The sequence below is a fragment of the Bipolaris oryzae genome (assembly GCF_000523455.1).
Source record: "Bipolaris oryzae ATCC 44560 unplaced genomic scaffold scaffold_3, whole genome shotgun sequence".
Classification (NCBI taxonomy): Eukaryota; Fungi; Ascomycota; class Dothideomycetes; order Pleosporales; family Pleosporaceae; genus Bipolaris; species Bipolaris oryzae.
Window position 1 is genome coordinate 379,158 of NW_006911279.1, and position 24,947 is coordinate 404,104.

At 50.3% G+C, this 24,947-nt stretch overlaps 7 protein-coding genes across 7 annotated transcripts; 2 read left to right on the top strand and 5 right to left on the bottom strand.

The window, feature by feature from the left end:
* Window positions 1-9,635: 9,635 nt before the first annotated feature.
* Window positions 9,636-11,777, bottom strand: COCMIDRAFT_32037 (uncharacterized protein; the record flags this gene model as incomplete). Its single annotated transcript, XM_007684513.1, has 8 exons — window positions 9,636-10,179; window positions 10,227-10,540; window positions 10,588-10,834; window positions 10,884-11,144; window positions 11,200-11,310; window positions 11,367-11,472; window positions 11,541-11,639; window positions 11,729-11,777. 8 exons carry the CDS (start codon window positions 11,775-11,777, stop codon window positions 9,636-9,638), a joined length of 1,731 nt encoding a protein of 576 aa, XP_007682703.1.
* Window positions 11,778-12,645: 868 nt separating this feature from the next.
* COCMIDRAFT_80986 (uncharacterized protein) lies at window positions 12,646-13,384 on the bottom strand (the record flags this gene model as incomplete). Its single annotated transcript, XM_007684596.1, has 2 exons — window positions 12,646-13,284; window positions 13,328-13,384. 2 exons carry the CDS (start codon window positions 13,382-13,384, stop codon window positions 12,646-12,648), a joined length of 696 nt encoding a protein of 231 aa, XP_007682786.1.
* A 330-nt stretch (window positions 13,385-13,714) lies between these two features.
* Window positions 13,715-14,655, top strand: COCMIDRAFT_81033 (uncharacterized protein; the record flags this gene model as incomplete). Its single annotated transcript, XM_007684597.1, has 4 exons — window positions 13,715-13,871; window positions 13,925-14,008; window positions 14,098-14,256; window positions 14,375-14,655. Coding segments are annotated over 4 exons (681 nt in total), but the record flags the coding sequence as incomplete, so codon positions are not given.
* Window positions 14,656-14,942: 287 nt separating this feature from the next.
* COCMIDRAFT_81037 (uncharacterized protein) lies at window positions 14,943-16,220 on the bottom strand (the record flags this gene model as incomplete). Its single annotated transcript, XM_007684598.1, has 2 exons — window positions 14,943-15,455; window positions 16,068-16,220. 2 exons carry the CDS (start codon window positions 16,218-16,220, stop codon window positions 14,943-14,945), a joined length of 666 nt encoding a protein of 221 aa, XP_007682788.1.
* A 1,044-nt stretch (window positions 16,221-17,264) lies between these two features.
* COCMIDRAFT_80931 (uncharacterized protein) lies at window positions 17,265-20,244 on the top strand (the record flags this gene model as incomplete). The annotated part of the gene is made up of 2 exons (XM_007684599.1): window positions 17,265-18,248; window positions 18,307-20,244. 2 exons carry the CDS (start codon window positions 17,265-17,267, stop codon window positions 20,242-20,244), a joined length of 2,922 nt encoding a protein of 973 aa, XP_007682789.1.
* Window positions 20,245-21,649: 1,405 nt separating this feature from the next.
* COCMIDRAFT_56280 (uncharacterized protein) lies at window positions 21,650-21,991 on the bottom strand (the record flags this gene model as incomplete). Its single annotated transcript, XM_007684600.2, has 1 exon — window positions 21,650-21,991. A coding segment is annotated over one exon (342 nt), but the record flags the coding sequence as incomplete, so codon positions are not given.
* Window positions 21,992-22,408: 417 nt separating this feature from the next.
* COCMIDRAFT_66802 (uncharacterized protein) lies at window positions 22,409-24,634 on the bottom strand (the record flags this gene model as incomplete). Its single annotated transcript, XM_007684601.1, has 1 exon — window positions 22,409-24,634. A coding segment is annotated over one exon (2,226 nt), but the record flags the coding sequence as incomplete, so codon positions are not given.
* Window positions 24,635-24,947: the final 313 nt, after the last annotated feature.

A 24,947-nucleotide genomic window follows, 5' to 3' on the forward strand; every position in this document is an offset into this window, starting at 1 on the left:
CACATATCGCAACTTGCTACATGACGATGAACCAAACTCATAGGGCGTCAGCATGTTCACGCCAACCGAGACGAACCCACGTCATGTTGTGTCTAGTAATCTGGGGTCCTGCCTGTCTCATAGTATGGTTTCAGATGTTGACGTGCACAACGGCACGACGAAGTTGATCTGAGACAGCGGTAGCCGCAGCCACAATATCGTGGCCTGACGAACATGATCACGTCAGGGCCAGAACGGCAAGGAACATAGGTTCTGTCCGTTGGCAACAGGGGAGAGCTTAGGCATGCGCATCACAAGTGGTGTTATTTGCAGCTACCCTGCTTCGTCGATGTATCACACACTGAGGAATCTTGCTGTTCCGAGAGAACGATTGCACGTGATGTGTTCACTTGGCAGCTTGGGTTCTCTTTGCAGCTTTGTCGAGGGTTCATTCCAAGGATACATTAGTTTTGCTTTGGTAACGAAGCACGCGTAAGGGGTTGCGGAATCCTCTCTACCACGACCATGTATGTACATACACTTGTCCCATTGGCTCGGAAACGTCGAGTCGTCTAGCTCAAGCGAACCTCCAATACGACTACATACTACTGCCAACCACAACTCATCCCATACACACGCCTCATGGCTATCCCTCCCTTACAAAATCAACCGCATGCCAGCCTCCCTCGTCATCGCAATCATCGCCACATACAAGTTATCCGCCCAAGCGCGATCGCGACTTTCAATACTAGCAACCCTGCGCAAACTATACCGCTTGCAGGCGGACCCTGAACCCTGCCCTTATAACGCCCAGACTAGCAATTCGGGGACCTGTCCCGCGCCCACTTCGCTACTCCTGCGCCAAACGGCTGCCGAGCAAGCGTGTGGCAAGCCCCAAAACCGGAGGAAAATGCGATAAACCACAAAAGGCCAAGAAAAAACAATAAGAGGTGTGGTAGGTTGCGCGAAGCCGAACGCGCAAGCGGGGAACAGGATGCGCGCACGAAGCGGCAAGAAGGCGCGATTACTGGGATGGTCGATTATTCGCACCGCGCAGTAGAGCTAACCGGGGTCTTCCCTTTCGTTTGCGGCGCCGGAGCAATATCAGCGGGAAGGGAATCTGTCTCCGACGTTGAAACTATTGAAGAGCTCGGATGAAGGCGCGATGGACCGGGGGACTAGGGTGCGCGTGTGTGTCATTGCTTTTTGGCGACTGCCAACGGGTTTACCCTGTTGGCAATCAACGACCTTGCTATGCTGGATGATCAACATAAGCAGGGGGCGGCGGTGCGGAGAGATAGTGTCAAAAGAAAGTACTTACACAAAGGGGAATATGGACCATATGCCGAGGGAAAAGAGATATGGTAACAAGGACGTTGCATGAGGAATGAAGAAGCAAAAAAGAGAGGAGATCAATCCCCGCGTCAACCAACCAAAAGCCGTTGTTATGAGTATATTCTCTTTCATTCTCCGCATCCAGCATGTCCATTTCTTGCTCTGCAGGGAAGACTGCATCCACTCAATCAACCATCTTGCGCCGTAAACAGAAAAGCGCAATCCCTCTATTCGGACCCCCCTTGTCCCCAAGGGATCGACTCGCCTCCACCCATTCTCCAATACCCGGCTTTGCCAAAATGACCCACTATCAACTACTTAGGAAAAAACCTTGTCTTAACAAACGACGATGCGGCGGAGCAGCTTACCCGTGACGGAAGGCGAACAAGACAAGAAAATGGGCAGAATGAGGCTGGGGCGGCACAAACAAGGTAACTGTCGACGACGATGACGCCTCCAACTTGTTGTCTCCAAAAAAAATTCACAAGAATAGAAACGTGATCAACGTAGCACAGATCCGCAACCACTCGAACCGAGTGTCCATCTTCTCCGAGTATGAGATGCCGTGGCGATAGGCGACAAGACTCGCAATGATGAGCGAGTGCGAGCAAGAAAAAAAAGACTCCGATGCAGATGCCGTAACCATTCCTCCGGGCCCAAACACTCTTTTCGTTATCCTTCCCCCTCCCGTGCTGATTTATACTCGCCAATACTTGCCTACCGATAATCATACCATGCGCTTTGATCCTCCCACCCCCTGTGCCGTTTGCACTAAGCAGCTCTCGCCACTCTTCCCTTTTCCTTGCCTCCGATAGGCAACCGGTACCTGTTTTCTGCCAACAAATGGGGTCTGGCAGCAATCGCTAACCAGCCACATTCCCCATAGCATATACAGACTAACCAACGGAACGGCAAAGGAAAAAAGGCAAACAACGCGAAAGTTATTGATCATCTGCCCAACCTAACGGCTTTTAGATGGGCTGGGCAATGCTTTTTTACCCCACTAAGTATAACGGTAACGGCTACACGCCGCCGCTCCCCCCCCCCAGACGGACGACTTTTTAGAGATGCGAGGGGAGGCATGCAGGTGTGGTGCCGTCACGCCTCTGGATTAGGCAAGCACGTAATACGCCCGATGCGCGGATGGCGGGAAGGAGGGGGGTGTGGGAGGGAGAGATGGGGGTGTGTGTGTGCGCACACACACTCTTTCTCACACCCCTTGTCTTCTGCGTGTGTGCCCTTGCTTCTTGACCCTCGCTTGCACTGGGCATCATCAGGGTGAGTGAGAGAGAGAGAAGGAATGGAGCTTGTGCCGATTGGGCTCCTGGGCGATTTACTGGCCAGGGGTGGTAAGTGGTGCATTTGGGCGGGTGGATGGGGAGAGAGATCTGGTCGACCGAGGGTCATGTATGGTCAGATTTCTTTCCTTTTCTTGACCTTTTTTTTCTTCTCGGTAGGGATGGAAAGGTGCGGGCTGTGGAAGGGGTCAAGGTGTGATTGAGACGTGTAAATGGTACGAGAATGATGCGCGTATGTCTGACAGTAAGTAACACCATAGTGTAGCTTTCACGTTTTTCTCTAACTCGGCAGTTGGAAGTATATTGATTTGCCCTGTCGCAAGTCATGTCCAAGCAAAAAAACATGTAGGTAGGTGTCGCGGCGCCAAAACGAGTAAGTGTAAAACTCACTTTTCACCGGACTGTGGGGAAAGAAAGAACAGATACAGGATGACGTGGGCCCCCCGAAGCAAGTCGGAGGGACCTGGGAATGGGGGACCACGGTAGCGAAGCCGGGTTGTACATGGCTTTCCCAGCATACGTGCTGCTGCTGCTGTGTGTGTCGCTTAGCTTTCCACGGTCAATCGCTCGGTGGGAAATCATGGCAGCCGTGTGCGCAGACAGGGTCTTCGTGCAGAAATGGGGCGTCTCAACAAGATTGAGAGGGTGGGTTGTATGTAGTTCAAACACACATACACACACACACACACACACACACACTCCCTCACACGTGCACATGGGGTGAGGCAAAGAGGAAAAGCGCGCGGAGGCGGGTGAGAAGTCAAGCTAGCTTACAACGCGCGCAGAAGCAAAGACGGTCCGGATGAACGATGCAAGGCACACTTCTTCTCAACGGGCTTGTTCCTGGCTCGGAGGCTAAAGTACACTACATGAGGTTTTTGTTTTCCCTTCCGGGAGGGAGGGGGGTGTGACAAAAAATCGAACAAGGATTACTACCGTTTTTTGGCCCAAAGTGTGATCCTGATGAGGCAAGAAACGTCATATGGTTTCGCTACACACATTACTTGACTAATGTTTCCCGATCTCAGCCCTTGTAGCTGGAGTCATGGAAGCGGGAAAAAGGGAAGGGGTGGGTGCTGAGTTTAGTTTGAAGAGCCACACATTATCGAACGATACTCGCATATCTCTCCCTCCACAAAATGGACAAGAGAGGGAAGCGGATAAGCAGATCACTTTGCTTACTAGCTCGGTGACTTCGCCGCGTCTTTTTTTCTTCTTCTTCTTTAAGCTAGCAAGTAACTACGATGGCGGCCAGCGCCATAAGATACTTGCATGTGATGATTGCTAAACCATCTTGCCCATCGCCGGGCAACTTGGTGCCTGCAAACAGCAAAGAACAAAAAAGATTGCGGCTACGAACTAATGTCCCGGTGAGCGTTTATGCCATGGGGGAGTGGAGGGGGTGGGCTCCACTACCGAGCGCTGGATCCGGCATTGCGACGCACTAATATCCTGAAACAGAGTCGACTAAACCATTATCATGAGCCTTGTGTGTACAGGTACACTAATGGAGCATTTGACCGGACACTCCACTTTTGCTGACTACATGTGTGCCAGAAAGAAGGTTTCAATCGTTGGCCGCATATGCCCGATGACAACGTGAAGGTTGTCCAAAGTTTCTTCGTGTAGTCCTTGTTTGTGACCAAAACTCGGTCGCGTGGTCGAGGGTTGAATAGAGGGCTCCACCGGCCCAGTGACTCAGCTTCTCTCGGCCATTTATTATTCTGGGGCCGGGGCTACTAGGCGCAAATGGGGGGTCTTTGCATTTAGAGACATTGCTTGACACTTGTTGCACAAAGTCAAAAATAGAGATATGAGAAGGAGTGACATTCGTGATTTAAAAATATATATAATTGAAGGGGGGAGGGTTCGGCCTATAGTACAGCCGATATGTAATCTTTCCGAGATTCTAGTTAAGAGAAGTAGATAGGCATACGAAGTGATAAAACGATATATCTAACATTGACTATGAGATAGCAAGGTTTCTTTTTTGCAGGAGTCGTGAATACACAGGGAATTTCAACCAAGTCCATGCCTGTAAAGTTTCATCAGTCAAATGCGACTTGACATAGTCATGGTTTGCGCTTTGACTATTCGGCCATATTAAGAGACGCTCTAGACAATGACATGAGACCTGTCATTTGTGAGGCTGTGTTTGACAGCAGGGACCTTCATTTGAACAGGCTACTGACCATCAGTGAAGCCCAACTCATGATCTAGAGACCCCAATCCTGGTAGTATAGCTCTCCAGCCTAAGCTCTTCCTCGCTGAGTAGTTTCGATGCACTTTCTAAAGGGTATTGTTGCTGCTTTGGTGTGAGAGTCCTGAGTGAGGCTACAAAAGTGGTCTGAGCAAAAGAACAACATAGACTTCATTCATTTCGCTTGGAGATTGCACAGCGATATCATGCCTATGGCCGGAGATGAAGTATGTGATCTCTATAGCTCTAGGTGACTGCACATGATTGAGATGATTCCGGGTTTGTATGAGATAGTGGAAGTTAACTCATAGGTGGTCAGGGGGTGGGGGAAGGCCCAAGGTGGCGGCAATTCGATCATGTTTGTTTATCGTAGGGACTTGCCATAATGAGAGCCCTGAGCACTCCAGTATCATCCTAGAAAAGTGTTCAAAAGTGGCCTGATACCACGAGATGTCATTGCTACTGGATTTGACAATGTAGCATCTGCTTCCGGATGAGTCCGCTTTCAGGACACAATATGTAACCTGGCTTGTGGTGAATCCCGTTTAGGCGTGAGGGGACCTGTCGGTAGCTCATCACATCCTACTACCACGTTCATCGCCGGGCAGATGATCCCGTAGGCAGTCCTGCCCGGGGCGACAGAAAATGCACCCACATGCTCACCCACAGTGGCAACCTATCAATGCCACCTTGCTGGCTAAGTGCACCCACTCGTGCTGCAGCCATGTCTTCCAGGCAATCAAGCTGCGGCGATCCATGCTCGACAACGCGCAAGCCCCGACAGATTATCCAACGGGAGAGACCACCCTCTCGGGCTAAAGACAGGTGATGTGGATGACCGAAGCATTGCCGCAAACCGGAAGTATGTATGCTGCAGTCCCCATCCGGTAGCGAGTGATCCATTTCGCCCGCCTTGTGACCAAGCCTAGCCAATGATGCCTTCATGCTGGTGATATCAGATGCCTGCTATAGTTGAATATTAATCGCGGTCAAGTAAGACAGCGTATATGGCTGGGTGGATCTGGCCGTGCGCAAGGTGTTGGCCACTGGACTTGGTGATTGCACGCTCAACGCCCGCTCCTGCGGGTGAACCATTAGTGAGGTAAAATTTTCTGCCAAAGATCTGGCGGTGGCGAGTCTAGACGTTGGGAGCTTGCTCTTGCGCTCTTCGTGTGCCGGCTGTTAGGGCGCCACCTGACTGCCACATACCCCTTTGTCTCTCAGCGCATGCCGGCTCCTTTGACCTTTCTATCCCTTTACTCAATCTACTGGCGTGTAGCCTAGAGTTACGCATCCAGGATGTGGGCATTCAGTATCACTCCGGAAGTTTGCAGTAGAATCTATCCCTCCTCAGGTCTTCAGGGGAAGGTTAGTTGTCCAACAAAGACCGATCTGTAATACACACAGAAAGACAGTATGATGCTTTTGCTTTGACGCGTGTCAACAAGGCAACGCCATTTTTCGATCCTCCTGCGCCTGATTTGATGCAGTGACAGCTGGTTGGTCGTGATTCCTGCAGAAACCTATAATCCCTTCTCTTATCATGTGAGCATTGTCGCAAATAGAACAAAGTAAGCAATAAGCAAAGAGTGTCACTACAGATACGAGTGATACGAGAGAATCATGGCGAAAAATTGTCGCCCAACGCTCAACTCTCGCTTTAAGTTATCATGAAGCCTGAGACCGGCAAAACAGGGGGCACGTTTCAGAAGTGGAGCTGCTGGCTGACGTGAATCCTGCAGGCTTGCCTGAGTCTTTCCTGAATGACTGCATTTACTATGGATTCTTTATGCGCTGCCGACCGGCTGTGAACGCATTTGTTTGATGACGTGAGGATTTGGAAGAAGGGAAGTAGGTATGTTGCAGAGCGGGTGTTGCGCCAAGGCTTACCATCTCGAATCATGTTCAAGCGAAACCCGTGCTTTGCATGACGCGGCCGTAGCATGTCTGTTTTCACATCTCAAATTCAAGAATGTCAAATACAACCTCAAAATCCAAATCGAAAATTTGATTTGAGACGATCTGTAATTTTCCGTCATAATTTGTGGTCGCTTCATGGCATGAATAGTATAGGTAGCGAATTTGATTTGCATGTCTGATCAACAGCACCGCATTATAGAAGACGAGTTTGAAGAAGACGTCAAGAATATCCATGGTATTAGGGCGTCAAACGCTAAGGAAAAGTTTTTCACATGAGACCCTCTTGTGGTCAAATCACTGCTATCCATGGTGAAATGATGCCCATTCAGGCTCGTATGGGCCACATCAACCAGGACAGATATCGACCGTCATAGTTACACATGCATTCGATCACAACTTCTCTTAGATACACATGCAGAGCTTTCAAAATATTACATATGGAGTCATTTGAAACAAACGTATACCTTCATAGGACACCTGCAACCAAAATTGCGCAACGGATCTACCGCTCTTCCGAGGAAAGTCTCCCTGAAATTGACAGCTATGTTACACTGACACTCAGTAATGTCAGCCAAGATGAACGAATCTGATAGTTCTGCCACATATGGTTTGCAAACTCTGCAAGCTCCGCTCTTAACTCAGCATCATTAATCGGCTTAGCACTACCCATAAACCTCGAGAACCTTAGGAACAATTTAATAAAGGCAACAAACGCGAACAGAGCGACCACGGAAAACTATATTGCATATTCCATTCATTATCACCGAGATCGATCTACCCGAAGCTTACTGGGAGCCCAGCAAGGTTATAAAAAGTGTCTGTATGCGTCTACGAAACAGTTGCTGGCTATATAAACTTACAGTTATGAGCTTGTGGGAATCTGAGAGCGCGGACATATATATGCATACGTTGCCCAAATCAAAGAAGTCATCACCTCAATATTTAGTCGATAATGACTCCTAGTATCCTCAAGCTATCTGAATACCTCCTTGCTTTGAAAATTGTGGATAAATGAAGAACTATTCAACCAGACTGTCTGCGAATATGGAGTATACTTGAACACCAGGGAAAAAACCTCCGTATGCTGCAGATAGAGCCATTGCAGCCAGTTGTTTGTGCTGAATCTCTGGACACAACCTCAAACGAAGCAATCGTTACTCGACCCGTCCACAATATACATCAGTACGTTACTAATAACATTGGCTCATAATAAAACAAGGGAGCTACATAACGAGCAAAGCACCTCCGATCCATCAGACATACTGAGCGACTTCATAAACCCACCTGCGACCCACTGCCAGCAGTACACGAAAAAATATCGCAAAGACAACTAGACTCCCTTAATTCGACTTACAAATTCTCAGGGTAGCAACTTCGAGACGTCGTACAATGGGCTTTGCACGCTAAGCCCACCATACCACCCGAACAAATACATATCTCGATTCATGCTTTGCCTCGACTACGATTTCCATAAACTACCATCTATAGCATCAGCTCGAACAAAAGCGTTGAACATGAGAAAAACGACGAATCTGCCTTGCTCGATCGCGCCCATATGTACTCATATCTCTAACACATCGTCTACCAAACACTATAACAAAACATGAACACACTTACAAACAAACTACCCTTTTCCTCATCACACCCCCAAGACCGGAATTTACTTACTCCAAACCACCCAGCTTCATCATTAAGCCAGTCTCTACATCAGTCATCTCAAGAAATCAAATCTCACACCGCACTCAATTACAGCTAAAACCCCCATCGTACCCGCCATCCATCAGATCAGCGGCGATGAACCGCAACACTGACACTACAACCTTACCTCTATACACCCATAAGTCCGATATGCAGCGTCCCGGAAGAAACAAGCTACACACACACACACAGCCAAATGCCACGAAAACCTCTAACAGCACTGAACTCGGTACATCGATCAACGCCTTACCAAGCGCCACCTACCTCCATTCTTATTATACCCTTTGCTAAAAAAAAGAAAGAAAGAAATATTCTTCTCTCAGCCATTCCACTACCAAGCTACCCAAAATAAACACCTAGGGTAAGGAAGTAGTTGATGTTCAACAAAAGAAAAGAAAAAACAACAACCAAGGAAAAATTGACTTCATGGATTCAATTGCAACAGATAACATCCCCGTATGGAAGTGTAGGGACAAACAGTCGATGACTGACACCAAGAATTTACACACGTAACGCATTATCGTGACGAAAAGAGAAAAAAAAAGTGTGTGTGTGTTCAAGGCTGAGAGAAAGGGAACGAAAAAAAAATACACGGTTGTATCACCTCCATCTCTCTCTCTCTCTCCCTCTATATGTATATATATCTCGAGGGGTCACGTCACCAACACTGCACAACCTCATACCAAATACTTCATATACTTGAGTCCTCATTAACACCCTCATTCATTCCCAAAACCACGTCACATCATTGTCATCACATCGAGCACCCTTAGCAGCCTCCCCGAAAACCTCACAACCTTACAACCTCACAACTTCACAACCACACAACCACACACTCACACACATGACAGATATCTCACAACCCCACTACGAAGGCACACAACCGCAACAACATCCCCTACGACCACCGCGCATCTTAGATTCAGACGACGTATCTTGGACATCTCTATAACTAAAGCACGAAAAAAATATGATAAGCCTTTGTTGAAAATTTGAAATCATTAAAAAAACACCCCCCACAGAGAAAGAGAAAGCGAGAGCGAGAAAAAAAAACAAGGAATAAAGGATAAGGGACATTAGAGACCCTGAAAGATAGGAAGAAAAGAAGAATAGCAACGCTGATACACACGCAAACACACACATGATGATATTTTTATTATTTTCCGCGCACGCCTCTCTTTGGAGGAGGGGAAAAAGAAACCCACTCACGATTGCGCGTCATGAAACTCTTCTTCCTCCAATGTCTGGCTGTCTGTTCTCCGCAAGAGATCATCCTTGTGTGCTTCTTTGGCAGGGTTGGAATGAAGCAGTTTGCTTGGCGGGAGTTCATCGGCGAACTTTGGTGGGTTTTCAGACGGGGCCGTCTCTGGCTGAGATGCTGGCTTTTCGAGAGCTAGATTTTCGAGAGGTGGCGGTTGTGCATTACTCGGGTCGGTGGGGTTACTGCTGTTTATTGGGGGCGTGGCATGAGCCGTTGTTCCGTCGAAGTTGCTGGGAGGACCTACGCTCTGTTGCTGATGCTGTGCTATTTCTGCGGGCTCTGATTGTACAGTAGTCGGCTGAGATTGTGCGGGTTGCACCTGCTCAGTAGGCACCTGCTGAATGGGCTGAATCGACTCGTTTGTTTGAGTCCGATGGATACTCGATGTCCGTGAAGGAATGTTGAATTGTTTCTCGGGCTTCTGACCGGGGAGTATGGCATGGATTTGCAGGATCTGTTTGACCACCTCTTCTGGGGTCTTTCCGTCACTGTGTCTTGTCAGATTGAATCGAGCACAACAGGATTGAATACGAACATCTTGGCGTTAATGATCCAATCCAAGTCTTCCTCGCCTTCTTCGCTCCCACCGTGACCGCCCCTTACGCGCCTAAAGAGTTGCGGGTGCCAGTCAACACCCTCGCTGTTTCGTTTTGCGGCTTCTTGACGTTGCCTGTCTTCGATCTTGGCCTTTGCATCCGTTGCAACGTCCTGGTCCCTCCGCTTCACGGCTTCTGTCACTTCATGCCACAGCCTCTGTGACTCTCGCTCGTCTTGTTCCTCCAGAGGGCGTGCGCTGGGTGGCGTATGCTTAGTATGTGCGGCGTCAAACAATAGCTCTTTCTTGCCAGTCTGCAAAAGTTAGCCAGTTCTTGTAATCCAAGACAACAGATCCCTACCGTCAGATCCTTGATGTACATTTCCTCGTTCCATTGGCCGGAAAGTTCGAACAAGTTCTTGCCGCTCGCATCCTTGATAAAGCCACCAATGGCATTGTATGTTCCGCTAAAATAGCCCTTGGTCTTGAATTCAAGGTCGGCGCTTAGTCCAGTCTCAGGACAGCGAATATAGGCGTGGTCGCCGAGTTCGTATTTCATGGTTCCGAAAAGAATGCCGCGCGCATACATGTTAGGTTGTGTGACAAAGCTAAAATCTCATGAGCTTTCCAGACGCAAAGGCTATGCCGGCTACTCACAATCGTTCACCAGTGTTCAAGAGCCGCAATATCGCAATGCCCTCCATCATACTCGCAGCAGAGTTTCCCAAAAACTTGCTCCTGGGCTTGAGAGTTCCGTCAATGCGGATGTGGTGTTCAGGCGCCATAAAGAAATAGCTCGACTTTGGTGGGTGGTGCGACGTTTGCTCGGCAATGTAGTATCCCTTGGTGCCATCTGGGTAGTCCCAATAGCCGGTGAATATCTCGCCGAGTATGGGGTTGAGCGGCTTCTTGACTCCACTACACTCACATCAGTTGCTGCGTACGGGCGGGTCATGATTGCGGGTATGCATACGGGGGCTTGATGTGCCATCCACTGAGATAGAACTTTGTCACAGCCACGAATCTTTGCACAGGGTCCTCAATCTTGGTAATGGGAAGCAGGGTTTCCGGATGTGCCATGAAACTATCCTGTCAGTCAGCATGCGTTGCCGACTTTGGAGTCTTCCGCCTAGTACACACTTTGTTATGCGCTCCAGCATCGACCGTGGTTCGAGGATAAACGTGGGCAGTGTCACTCTGCTCAGATCGGCACCGGGCCGCAGCTGTGATATAATATGGGTGAGCACTGGGTGTTGTCATGTTAGCCAGGGTCTAGTGTAACAGCCAGCCTCGCAGCGTTTTCGGAAGACGCACTATTGCCCTGCTCCGGGTCTATGATAGTCTCATCCTCTTTGGTGACATCTTCGCCACCATCATGTCGCCGTGTCTCGTCTATAGAGGAGCCGCGACTGCCTAGATGTTCAATCAATCGTCAGCGTCAGGTCGTTGGCAGAAATTTATTCGGAAGACTCGGTACAAGCGGTGGCCGGGGTATGACGCACTTGTGAGGGACGTCCGCCGATGTTTGGAAACACCAGGTATGTGTGGCATGTTGGCTGCTGGTTGTTGAAGGTGGGAGTAGGTATGAGGAAGTAGGCCAACAGGGTAAAAGGAAATGTAGGCTTTGGGCAGCCTGGCAACGCCCCGATCGAACTTGTCTTGGTGCTTAGGGCGCGTGCGGGCGTGGGGGAGCTCTACTAGTCCAGGGCTCTCAGCAATGACGAGAGGGGCGGCTTCACAAAAACTAGTAGCGACCCCGCGCTACGACACTGGTTTGACAGCACAGGACAAACATCAACAACGAGCAATCAAGGGCCTATCTACAAGCGATGAGGGGGCTCAAAAGATCTGCGCGACACTGCATAAACAATCTCTGGATACTCAGCTGACTTGCACCGTGGCGACAGCCAAGCTGGCTTCTTTGAGCCGACAGCGGGGCAGTTGTCTCGTCCGCCGTGTGTCCAAGGTCGTAGGCGGCATCGCTAGATACAGAGGCACATCTTGGGTGCGAGTAAGCCCTGATACGTATCCAGTGGAGGTGTGTATACATCACATGCGTGTTCTAGCGGTTCCATGGAACGCTCGGGTGCAAAACGGTGGAGACGTTGTGGATGCTTCATGGATGTCCATCCCTGTGTGCTTCCGGTGGAACCGACAGAAGGGAATATGGACAAAACGATGCGGCAGTTGCACCCTCTGCCACTCACACTGGTCCCCCAATCATGGTTGTATTTGCATTATTTCGCTGACATAGGTCGTATCCAAAATTGGTACATAGCTGCTCATATTTTCCTATAAAGGAAAGAGAAAGTGACAAGTGTACGTAAGTATGCCTGGGTATATTAGTGGAGATTGTGGTGAGGCTATCCTAGTCCAAAACGCTGTCGCCAGCCTGGTCGGCGTTCTTTGCACATTGTTCCTAAGTTTTCCTGGGCAGGTTCTTGACCTTGAGGATTTGCACATCGCTCCTGCTTATCACTTTGACACCGTGCTCCTCATACTCTTTGTGCACTTGCTCCATGGCTGAGGGGTCCACCGCTCTCGTTGCCTCACCAACCACCCATGTCTTGAAGCCTTCGTTCTGTGCATCTATGGCCGTGTATTTCACACAGTAGTCAGCTGCCAAGCCAACAACGTAAACGTCTGTGATGCCGGCCTTGTGCAATGTCTCTGCCAGGCTGCTCCTGGCGACACACGGACTCTTGAAGGGATCCGCAAATGCCGAATACATCTCGACACGCTTGTCCTGGCCTTTTTCCACAATACGGTCTACCTTGCTGACATGTAGCTCTGACAGCAGTTCCGAGCCCTTTGTTCCCTGGACACAGTGGTCTGGCCATAGCCGCGTCTCCTGCTTTTCTTCCGGGTTGTGCGGGTTTACGATTGTTACTGTAGATTCAAACGGTTTGTTCTTTGGCGCTGGGTGGTTCGAAGCGAAAGAAATGTGGTCTTGCGGATGGAAGTCTTTGGTCGCCACTTTCAAGGTGAAGGGGTAGTCGAGGCATTCGTTGATCACTGGTACTATGTCGCGGCCTCCTGCCACTGCCAGCGCTCCGTCCTGGTCTGTGAGCGACGGTCAACAAGCAGGCTGGGCGACTTACTGGCGGGCAAAAGTCTTCCTGCACGTCGACGATGATTAGCGCGGGTTTGAACGACATTGTTAGTATTGGGATAGAATCTAGTAGTGGGGTGAGGTCACAATGGTTCGTCGAGACGATGCAAAGCGTAGACGGAGGACAGCACAGCAAAAGGCGATGTCAAAACGTGGTTTTTTTTATTGTACAGGATCGAATCAGCATAGCGCATAATGCTGCAAACGATGATTAGTATGTGCAGCTAGAAGACGAACCGTTGACAATTGAATGATTTGCAAAGGAAGGAACTGCAATGGAGTGGGTGGCTCTGCTCAGTTGCTGTGGCTTGACGAATTGGGCCTTACCTAAGCAGTGCGCAAAGCCAAGCTTCTCTCGTGACGGAACGCAATCCCACGATCACGAACTCGCAAGCTCGATAGCCACGCCCACCCTCTCCACTCAACCCCAATCGCTCTCGCCATGTTTCTCCAACGCTCTGCCATGGCCGCGGCAAGGCGGGCGGCCCCCCGCGCGCTCGCCCAGCGCACTTTCACGACGTCGTTTGTCCGCCGTAGGTTTTGGGACTACCAGCTATCGTACGATGTAGCATTGACACCATTGCAGGCGACGACAGCAAGATTGCGCAAAAGGAGACTGGCCACTCGGCCAATTCGCCCAGCGTTCTCGAGGGCTTCAAGAAGCTTGATGGTATGTCGCGCCCGCACTTGGGTAACCGCAGTGTTGCGGATGCCGCGTGGGAAAAGTGTCGATAGCTGACGAGAGCATTGGGCGTTTAGAAATCAAGTCAGAAGCGGACCTCCTTCCCCCGGGTGCTAAGCCCGGTACTGTGCCTACAGACGCGGAACAATCTACCGGTCTGGAACGTCTCGAGATTCTCGGAAAGATGCAGGGTGTCGACATCTTCGACATGAGGCCATTGGATGCCAGCCGTGTCGGTACGTGATGAAACAAACAAAGCCAAATGCGGAGCAGCAGTAGTAGCAGCAGCAGCAGTAGCAGCAGGCAGACACAAGTACCTGGATGAGAGGGGGCATTGATGCTGACCGAGTACAGGTACCATGGAGAACCCCATCACGGTCAACTCTGCGGGTGATGAGCAATACGTTGGTTGCACCGGATGCCCCGCCGATTCGCATAACGTTCTGTGGATCACCCTCACCCGCGAGGAGCCCAAGTCACGTTGCATGGAGTGTGGCTCCGTGTACGAGATGCATTATGTGGGCCCGGCAGAGGATGCTCACGGTCACCACGACCACCACGACCACCATGAGAACCTATACCCCAAGCCCAAGACTATGGCCGACTTCCTCAAGCCCGAGTACCAGGAGCTATAAATGTAGCTGACTCATTTTTTCTCATGTGCAGGGTGTATCTATAGGACTGAGAAATCTGTAGCATAGGACGGGGTTTTTTTAGAGAGAGAGAGCCATGCAGAGACAGAGAGAGAAGTACTATTAAAGTTTCAACGAAAGCACTAGTGTGAAGTGATGTGTTGTTGCGTGTTTCTATAATTGTATAGTTGTGCATTGCAACAACGATCAGCGGGCCAGTCAGCAAGCCACGGACTGTAAGCCGTCGTATGGCAGGCCTGAGACAAGGGAGTGAGTGGTTGATGAGCGGTTCAGGATCCTTTGAGAGCCATGGTTCCTAGGACTAGACTCTCAATGTAGGCTTTTTCATCTTGAGAGTCATTTCCGTGATTATCCCCGTTGGCTTGTTTGGTGGTGGTGGTGGTGGTGTTGCTTTGAGAGGCACGGTCAGCACTAGCCAGCTTGTAGACCTTGCGGACCTTGTCTAGTTGACAGAAGAAGCCCAGCTCTTGACCGTTGTCGGTAATCTCGATGCTGGAGCCGTGCACAACGTTGCTAAGATGGGCGCTCACGGTTTGATTTGTGATGGACTCATCCTTGACATAGGTACCATCAGGAGCGGAAGCAGAGAGGGGCAGTTTGACGGCAATGATTGTAGTCGACGAGTCTGAGATGCCGAACTTCTTGTAGGATTCACCAATGTTGTTGTTGGGGGAGAGGCGAAAGACGAGCTCCGAGTGGGGAGTGCGCGTCTTTGGGCGCGAGGTCAAGAAGTTGTGGAGAGCAATGAAGGTGGCGGAGAGGAGGTGCTGGGGTGAGATGATCTATTTTAGTCAAGAGTCAGTGGTCTAAACGGCGCAGGTAGCAGGTAGGCAGCAAAAGATGATTAGACTCAATGGAAGCAAGATTATGTTGACATTGGGAACAAGATGGGATGGTTGTCATAGGCGCGGAGAGGTGTGGCCCGGTCTGCAGTAGGTAGTGGGTGGAGTGACGTTGAAGCAGCACCAGGTGGATGCTGGTCAACGACACCGTTTGGTGATCCAGGCGTTGGCTGTGGTTGTGCGACAGGGGTGTCAAAGCCCGAACCATTACCGGCCATCCAGATTAGTGCAGGCTGGAATGTCACCAAGCCACGTGAGAGGGAGAAAGGGGAATGGACGAGGCAAGAGCATCCGCGGAGAAGAGGTGCAGATGGCAGGCGCACACGACAAGTGGGCTGAGCCAATGCAGTGTCTTTGTGAGTGTGTATGTGTGTGTGACTCTTTTCTTTCCTTTTTCTTCTTTTTTTCTTCTTCTCTTCATCTTGCCTGGGCGCTCATTTTGTTTTCCCCTTTTTTTTCTTCCCTTTTTCTAGGACTGGAATGGGTGCGTATAGTTCTGGTGCAGAGACAAGATGGAAAAGGCAAGTCTGGGGCAAGGAGACAGGGCCGTACCATTGACGCGTCCAAAAAGGCATAGTCGAAATGCGGATTGGCATCTAGTAGCTGACGCCTGAGATGTGAGGCGTTTACGACATCCTTGAACAGGGCCACGTGGACAGGGTAGGCATGATAGTGTGGCAGCTGAAATGTGCGCACCGACGCCATGGTCGTAGGAGAGCTTGGGGGGATGGACGGTGGTTGATGTGCAGCAGGGCACTAGAACGGTGGGGGGGAGGGTTGGGTTACGAGGTGGGGAGACGAGTGGGTGGGTGGATGGATGGATGGATGGATGGATGACAGCAGCTGAAAGTTTCAAAAAAGGAACGGAGCGCAGGTTGTTTCGTACGTAGTAGTATGTAGTGGTAGTGGGGCAGTGTGTGAGAGTATGTGGTGCGTAGTGTGTGTGTGTGTGTGCACCCCACCGACGACAGGCGAGCGGGCGGGAAGGGGCAGTGGGAGTGGGAGTGCAAGGGTATCAAGGCATTAGGGCGTCAGGGCAGAGGCGCTGTGAATAGGGCTGTAAGTAAGTAAGTAAGTAAGTAGTTAGATAGTTATTAGTGCAGCAAGTAATGTCGCGGCTGAAGGCCCATGGCGGTTAGCAGAGCCATGTATGTATGTGCCTTGGGCAGTAGTACGTGCGAGAGTGCATGCATGCATCCATCCATAGGCAGGCTGGCTGGCTGGCCGGTTTGGGAAGGCTATACTTGGGGCGCTGCACAGCTGGGAGCGCAAGTGGTAGGGGCAGCAGCAGCTCCAAATTGGCCGAAGCTGTCAGGGCATCAGGGCACGGCGACCGAGCCGTCTATGTTTGCTGGTGCTGGCGGCCAATGGCGAGGGCGCGGTGCGTGGTCGAAGGCGGTTGCTGTGCGCACGCCCGCCCGTGTGCCCCCAAAGAGGCGCCGAGGCTACTGTACCAAGGGCATCGCGGCGGCCATTCACTTTCCCACCGCAGCGCACCCTCACCTCGCCCTCTGCGCTGCCCGCTTAAAGCATTGCACACACGCGCCCTCGCTCGCCCCTCACCTCTCCCTCAGACGCCCTGCGCAACCACGCCCTTTGGTCCTGCCAACCAAGACTGTGGGCGCGCGGCTATGCGAGCGTGCAGCCTGCCTGTCTGACAGGTGATCGCCCCAAGCCACACAAGGCTCGTTCTGGGGACTGCCCATCGGTCGTTCCCACCGGCTTTCTCCGCCGAGTTCACGTCCAACCATGGCGAGCAAGCGACCTGCCGACGACGACCCCAATCTCGTCAGCAAGATCCAGCGCGTCCACCTCCACGCCCCGCTGAGTCCCCAGCATCCCCAGCACCGCGCCCCCGCCACGCCCGCGACAAACACGACCAACACGCCCAACACCACCACTCAAGCCACTGCTGTCACGGCCGCCGCCGCCGCCAATGCCCCTCCCTCGTCGTCTTCCACTGTCGCAACCGACTTCTCCGGCTCCGTCAAGAAGAAGCTGGCCGACTCCAAGCGGACCGGCCAGGCCTGCGACCGCTGCAAGGTCCGCAAGATTCGCTGCGATGGCCGCCCCGAGGGATGCACGCCCTGCGAGCAGAACAGGACGCCCTGCCGCACCACCGACCGCATCACTGGACGCGCCACTGTCCGCGGCCATGCAGAGGCCATGGAGTCGGAGAACTCGTACCTGCGCGCCCAAATCGCAGACCTGCACGCCCAGCTAAAGGAGAACGGCGTCGAGCCCCGCATGCCACCTACCTACAGCGCTGCACTGCAACAGCCCTCGAACCCATGGCCCTCGTCCGCTGCCAGCGATACATCGCCCTGGTCTGATGGCCACCCCCGCCGAACGAGCTCCTCCCCGCTGCCTGGCTATGCGCCTGCCGCCACCGCCTCTTCCAAACTCGAACTGCTCCCCCAGTTCAAGTATGGCTCCCTTGGCGACAACTACCTTGGTGTCGCCTCGGTACAATCGCCGCTGAGCCACATCAAGGGCACTTCGCTCTCCATCTTTGGCACCAACATCGACATTACAGACTTTACCGCCGCCGAGACCGAATACGAGAAGGAAGCCACGTCCTACTCGACCCTCGTCAAGATCGCCATGGGCAACCACCCTGTCGAAACGCCCCAGCTGCCGCCCTACAACGAGCTCAACGAGTACGCCATCTGGTACATGCGCTCCATCAACCCATACACCATGCTGGTCCACAAGCCCGCCTTTATGCAATTGGTACCCCTCCCGCACCCTGCCTCCACCTTGCTCCCTGGATGCCTACTGACAAGCGTAGATTTGGAGGATGGGAAACGACCCCAGCTTTACCCCAACAGGACCCGAGACGGTAACCGTCCATATGATGCTCGCCACCATCATGTACCAAATAGCCGTTCGCAACAGCGATCAGGGTGGCAGCACCTTGCTCGACAGTGCTCATGCCCACTACAAGTATGCCCTAACCTTTTTCAAGCAACTCGTCCTTGGCGAACATGGTTGGCAAGACGTCCAAGCATTGGCAATGATCTGTCATCATCTACGTACCTTTCCCAAGCCCGGCGCCGCATGGATCATGACCTCGATCGTCTATCTGTTCGCCGTACAGCTTGGCCTACACCGCTCCGTCAATGTCTGGGAAGACGGCACGGGTGAACTGACCAAGCTGGACATTGAAATGAGGAAGCGCGTCTTCTGGACCCTCCATGCCATACAAATCAATCTCAATGGAAAACTAGGACGGCCAATGCCTATTAGCAACGAAGATATTGATGTCGAGTTTCCAGAACCCATGAACGACTGTCTGCCTGGTGAAGATGCGAATCTGGACACGTTCCACCAGTGCTCGTTCCAGGTTGGCATTCAGATTGCAAAGTACACGGTCTGGGATCTCGAGTTGTACAAGACCATCTATGCTGTCCGGTATTCGCAAAAGGCATACCTCGAGAGTTTGAAACGCCTCGCGGCTGGCATCAGGCAGTGGAAAGATGAAATGCCTTATGAGCTGCGCGATCCGTCACAGGCCGCCGATGATGATTACATCTTCTCGCTCTATCTGCAGTACTGGTATCACTCGTACATGCTGCTCTTGCATCATCCCGGCGTGTGCAGATCAACCGATCCAGCCATTCTCAATTCAAACCTCGACCAGTGTTTGCATGCAGCGCAAAAAATACTGCATCACTGCACCGGACTGATGAACAAAAAGAGTCTAGATATCCCCTGGGTCAACACAGTCATCTACATTGCTGCTGCATTTACCACGCTCTTCATTTCAACAACGCGCCAAGATCAGATGACCCCGTCGGACATGACCAAGCTCAAAGACGACATGGCATCCTGGGTGGATCTCCTTGGCGAATGCGATAAGTTCCTAGGCTCGGGAAATCGGTTGAAGCTAGCCATTTCGAGAATTGTGGATCAGTCGCTGAGCAAGATCAATGACAACATCGTCAAGCGAACGGCAACCGAGTCCCTTGCCCGCGTTGCCATGCAGGCTCCCGTCCGTTCAGAGTCTAATGCTTCTGTATACGACCAAAGCGCATACCAGGATCAGTACGCCACAACAACCAGTGGGTCTACTGATCCTACTCTGTCATCGCATGCTGCAACATACACGACTCTGCCCATCAACACTGCACACTCATACAACCTCAGCACTCAAGTCAGCGTCCCTTCGCAACCAAACCGAGGATATGATCAGCAAACCTACAATAGTGGGGACGAAGCGAGCATGAACCCAAATCACGCTGCGGCACTTGCCGCTGCCGCTGCGGCCGCATCGTCAACCAGCGCCATCTCGCAAGCGCCTGCAGATGCATATGCTTACTCACACGCCCACATGGCCAACACGGCGCACCAACAGCCTACCTATACGACCAATGGTTACGTCGCCCAAGAATGGACGCAATGGACAAGAGCGTACATGCAACACGCCCACGACCAAATCCAGCAGCAGCAACAGCCTGGCGAATACCTCAACACCGCAACCACACTCATGACGCTTGGTCGCGATGCATCTTCCTCCCATGGTACTAGTAGCGATGGCCAGGGTCTAGTTCAAACATCTGGTGTTCAAAACCATCATCACCATCATCATAATCACCACCACCACCAGCAACAACAACAACAACAACAACAACACCATTCCCATAATCAGCATACACCATCGCATCACCCTGCCCCAGTCCACTGGCCGCAGATTGCCTTTCCCAATGTGACGAGTGGGTCTCATTAAAATACCTGGAAAGCATTATCATTATATTATTATTTTTTTCGCTCTTACGCGTGCATTTTATTCCTCTCACTTCGTCGTCTTCATATTCGTCTTCTTCTTTTTTTGTACTGTCATCTAGTCAGGGATGTATTAAAAAAACTTTCTTTGCCATAGATAGTCTCACGGCCGTGTTTTTTTTTATTTTTTTTTGACATCTTGCCTTTTTTCACTTCTCTTGTCCTCTCTTCTTTTCTTCAAGGGCGAAAGGTTGGAACGGCGGGTCTAAATGATATCACTCTGGGGGAAATCTTTTCTTTTTTTTTATCGGTTTCTCGGTTTCTGGATGGGGGGTTTTTTTGTTCGAAGGGAACTTGTGGGGTGGGGTAGGGGTGTGTGGATCAATCTTTGGTGGAGGGGTGGGAATATGGAAGGGAAATGTGCGTAGATGGGCGTTCTTTTTTCTTGTTTTGGGTTTGAAAAGACTTTGTTCTTGTATTTATTTCGCATAGCCTCCTCCCCCTTTTTTTTGGGGGGGGTGGGGTTCTCTCTGGATATCAATGGAGGATGATTAGGGTGAGTACCGCTTGTTATCTACTCATCTCTTGTTACTTCCTTTGTGGAGTAAAATGTGTACTCCTCTTCTATTTCTCTCCTTCTCTCTCTCTCTCTCTTCACCAATCTTTCGTCCTCTTGTCCGGGTGTACTATCAACCCTTCTATTCCCATTTCGATTTTTCTAATCCCCGCCGTCTCCCTTGTCTGTGCGTATAGATGTCTCTTCCTTTTTTCCCTCTCTATACATCGCCCCTCCCCCCTTTTTTTTATTGTGATACGCTTGACCTTTCTTGCGGGGGTTCAAGGCGACGACGGGTTTTCCTTTGGTCAAGGAGATGGATTGAAGGTATTTATGCATGTGTATGCTCTACTCTTTGATTAGTTTTCTTCTTGTTCTTCTTTTTTTTGGCTTTTGCTTTGATATATAACGATCGTGTAGGTTGCGTTTGTGGCTGTGGTTGTGGTTGCGACTGTGGTGGCTGTGTACATATAGCATTCTTGTGTACTTTTATAGGTAATGGAGTGTGTGTGTTGTATACCTATCAGTGCGTATAAGTGAGGCTTGCATGTAGATAATGCGTGACTTGCTTTCTGGTGACTTTTGGTGGTGATAGTGGTGGTGGTGCTGCGAGTGTATGTGTATGTCAGAGTCTATTTGTCGTTTCAACACGTGCAGTCTCCGCTTTCTGCGGTTTTTTGGTATAAATTCGGGTGGGGTTAGAGAAAAACCTTGAGTGTTTTCTGGGCAGTGCAAGTGGGATGGGGAATGAAGATTTGGGATTTGGTAATTATTTTTATGAATTTGGTAAGATAACAGAAGAGAAGGGTTGCGAATGCAGGAGAGTGACAGCGCATCCAGAGGTTGAATCTACTCAAGGACCTGTTTCGTCCTGTTTCGCCCCATTTGCTACCAGCAATTCCACAACTGTCTTGTACCCCCAATATGAAGCTGCTCTAAGTGCACTGCCGTATTGACCACCTTGTGCGTTGACACCGGCGCCTCTCTCTAGCAGTAGCTCAACGATATCCCTGCAACCGTGATAACAAGCTGCCTGAAGCGCAGTTTCGAAATGACCACCCCTCGCGTTGACATCGGCGCCTCTATCTAGCAGTAGCTCTATAACAGCCTTGTGACCGGAAGTACAAGCTGCCTGCAGCACAGTTCCGTATAGAACGCCATCCGCGTTAACTTCAGCGCCTCTGTCTAGTAGTACCTCTGCGATATCCTTGTGACCGTGACTACAAGCTGCCTGAAGCGCAGTTCCGTATTGAAGACTCTTCGCGTTAATTTTAGCGCCTTTACTTATCAATAGCTCTGCTGTTCTTTGATGCCCACCAGCGCAAGCTATCTGCAGTGCATATTCGTGACCGTCACACTCCGCTTCAATCTTAGGACATTTCTCTAGTAACAACTCAATAATATACGTGTCGCCTCCTTGAATAGCGACATGTAGTATATCCGGTTGGGCTTGTCGTGGTCTAACTTTAGCACCTTGGTTCAGAAGAAGCGTTACGAGTTCTCTATTTCCAATCAAAGAAGCCAAATGGAGAGCATCAGTACCGTTTTTGGATCGCAAGTGGATATTAGCCCGTCTCCATATTAGCTTTTGAGCAAGTGATATATGCTTTCCTTGAATTGCGCACAAGAGGGGGGTACGTCCTAAGTCATTTTTGCTGTCAAGAAGATCTAAGCGATTATCCAGGAGGAACATCACAATACTCTCAAGCCCTTTTGATGAGGCCACGTGAATTGTGTTGTCACCGGAACCATTTCGTACGTCAACATCGGCTCCTCCGAGGACAAGAATTTTGACGAATGGCTCATTCCCGATTGCCACCTGCTCATGCAGTACCTTGTCTATTAAAGAAGGCTTCAAGTCTGAGAAGCCTTTTTGTTTGTCAATTAATAGCTTAAGTACAGATTCATGGCCGCGACGCGATGCTTCCAGCATCAAAGATTTCGTATCAGATGGTGATGAGACAGGGTTGTAAATCGGTGACTCAATCAACCGAGTCATGACGTGCTCCGGGCATATCTGTGCTGCATTGAACATGAAGCTTTTCTTACGCATGTAAACAAAATCCCGATAACGATTTTGAACAGGACCGGCCACTGTCGTATCGTTTTCAGATTGTTCACGGTTTGTATCTGTTTTGGGTGATGCTGACTCAATCGCCGTCGAGAGAACTCGGACTGCTGCGTCGTTCCCAAGGGCGACCGCAGCGAACAGAGGGCAGCCATAGCGCTCTTTCGTGACCTTCAGAACGTTTTCAGATGTAATTTGGGACTTGATCAGATTGGCGCAGTTGAGTTCGGCTAAAATGTACAGCAGACTAACGGTCTTTCTATGCCTGCGAATGCTGAATTTCTCCAAGTAATTGTCCAGCAGAACCCAGCTTTCAAGCTGGAGTTGATCTAGAAATATTGACTGGGAAATATGATGATCTTCTGCCAAATCTGCATGGTAGAATATGTTGTGGACAGCGTACTCAAGAAATGGGAATTTCTGCTCCGCTGAGGAACGTCGCTCTAGTATTGCCATTGAAGATGGGTTGTAGGGATTGTCGAGAATGTATGACGACTTCTCTAGGATGATGTTGATATATTTCCAGGAACACTGCTTAAGCCTCTCATGGCTTTGACCCAAGAAGTTGTGCTGATATTCGGGCCAAATCTTAGCCAGTCCATTTTCTTTGAGCAGGAAGTCCCTAACTGATTCGTGTATGAATTGAATCTTTTGGTTTTTGGAGGCAGTAATATCGGTAAGGCCTTTTGAGGAATCAAGTATGTACCTCTTGATTGAATCTTGATCGATTTCGTCGGGGTCCCATGCGGATACAGCATCATTATCAATGCCGGAAAGTATAGCATAGTATAGCTGCTCAGGACTGAGCGGCTGTTTTGCAAAAAGTACCCATTGAATACACAGAACCAATTGTTCCGTGTTATTCGAGTCTCGGGTGAGAATATCGCGAAATAGGTCGTGTAAGTCGCTAGGAATCTCGTGCAATTTCTGCTGGAGACGATCGATGCGACCTCGATCCCATTCTTTGTTCAAGATGCCAATAACCAAAACGACCCACATGAAGATACCTGCTGCCTTCTCTCGAACATCGTCCCTTATTTTCTGTGCTTTTTTGCTCTTTCCAATTTTCAATTCAGTCCCAATGTAGTTGATGATGTCTTGATTGTGGCCCTCTTGTCCTTCTAACACCAATTCCAGTCCATTGCGAATAGTGATGTGAGGATAGTGCCTACTAGAAAAGCAGGTAAAGAAACCGGTCTCTATTGACAGGTCCCCAATCTGCTCGAAAAACTGAATCATGTCTCGAATTTCTGTTTCATCACATTCGTCTAATGCATCGATAAAACATATGACTGGTGCTTTCCCGTGCATCAGGATAGCTGCTTCTAGAAGCTCCTTGAGTAACTCCACACTCCACTCGCGATTCGCATCGAGGTCTGTTGTTGATGGATAAAGCGAGTCGAAGACTTTCTGTAGCTCTGTAAATCTCTCAAGAAGCTGCAGTAACAATGATCGGTAGGTCCCAGTTGTAGACTTCTCCATTGTGCTTCCCCGCGCATTGAAGAAGAAAGATATTGGTGAGCTGCCTTGGACTGCCTTGTGCGCTCTTTCTAGAGCAAACTTCATGAGTGTGGATTTTCCTGCTCCAGCTTTTCCCTTGATCCATAAAAATCCATGGTGCTCGCTTCTTTTCGTAACGTCTAGCCACTCTAGATAAGGCGCGCTCTGTAAAAGCCATTTGCATGTTTTCGTATGAGCCCTTTTAATTGTGTTCTTCCGTTCGTCAATCTGGCCAAATCGCAGGGATTCTAGGAGCTGCTGTCTTTGCTCGTCGCTCAGTACCCGGCGTGTCGGGTTTCTATTTTGCGGATGATGGAATCGATCTTCGTTCAGTGGCTGGAGGGTCCGTTGCTGTACTGTTTCAATTAGTTAAAAATTTATCGGATGTTCGTGGTTGCAAGTCCACATACGTACGACAATTTCCCGCCTAGAGAAATCAGCTTGTGTGCACAAAATGTGAGGGACTACAGGCGTATAAGACTCACTCTTCGAGCTCAGGCACCTGGCCCCTACTGTGTCCGTGCGCGGAATGCGCGGATTCGCGCAATGCGCCGAACCACCAAAAACAGCTCCACCAAAATTG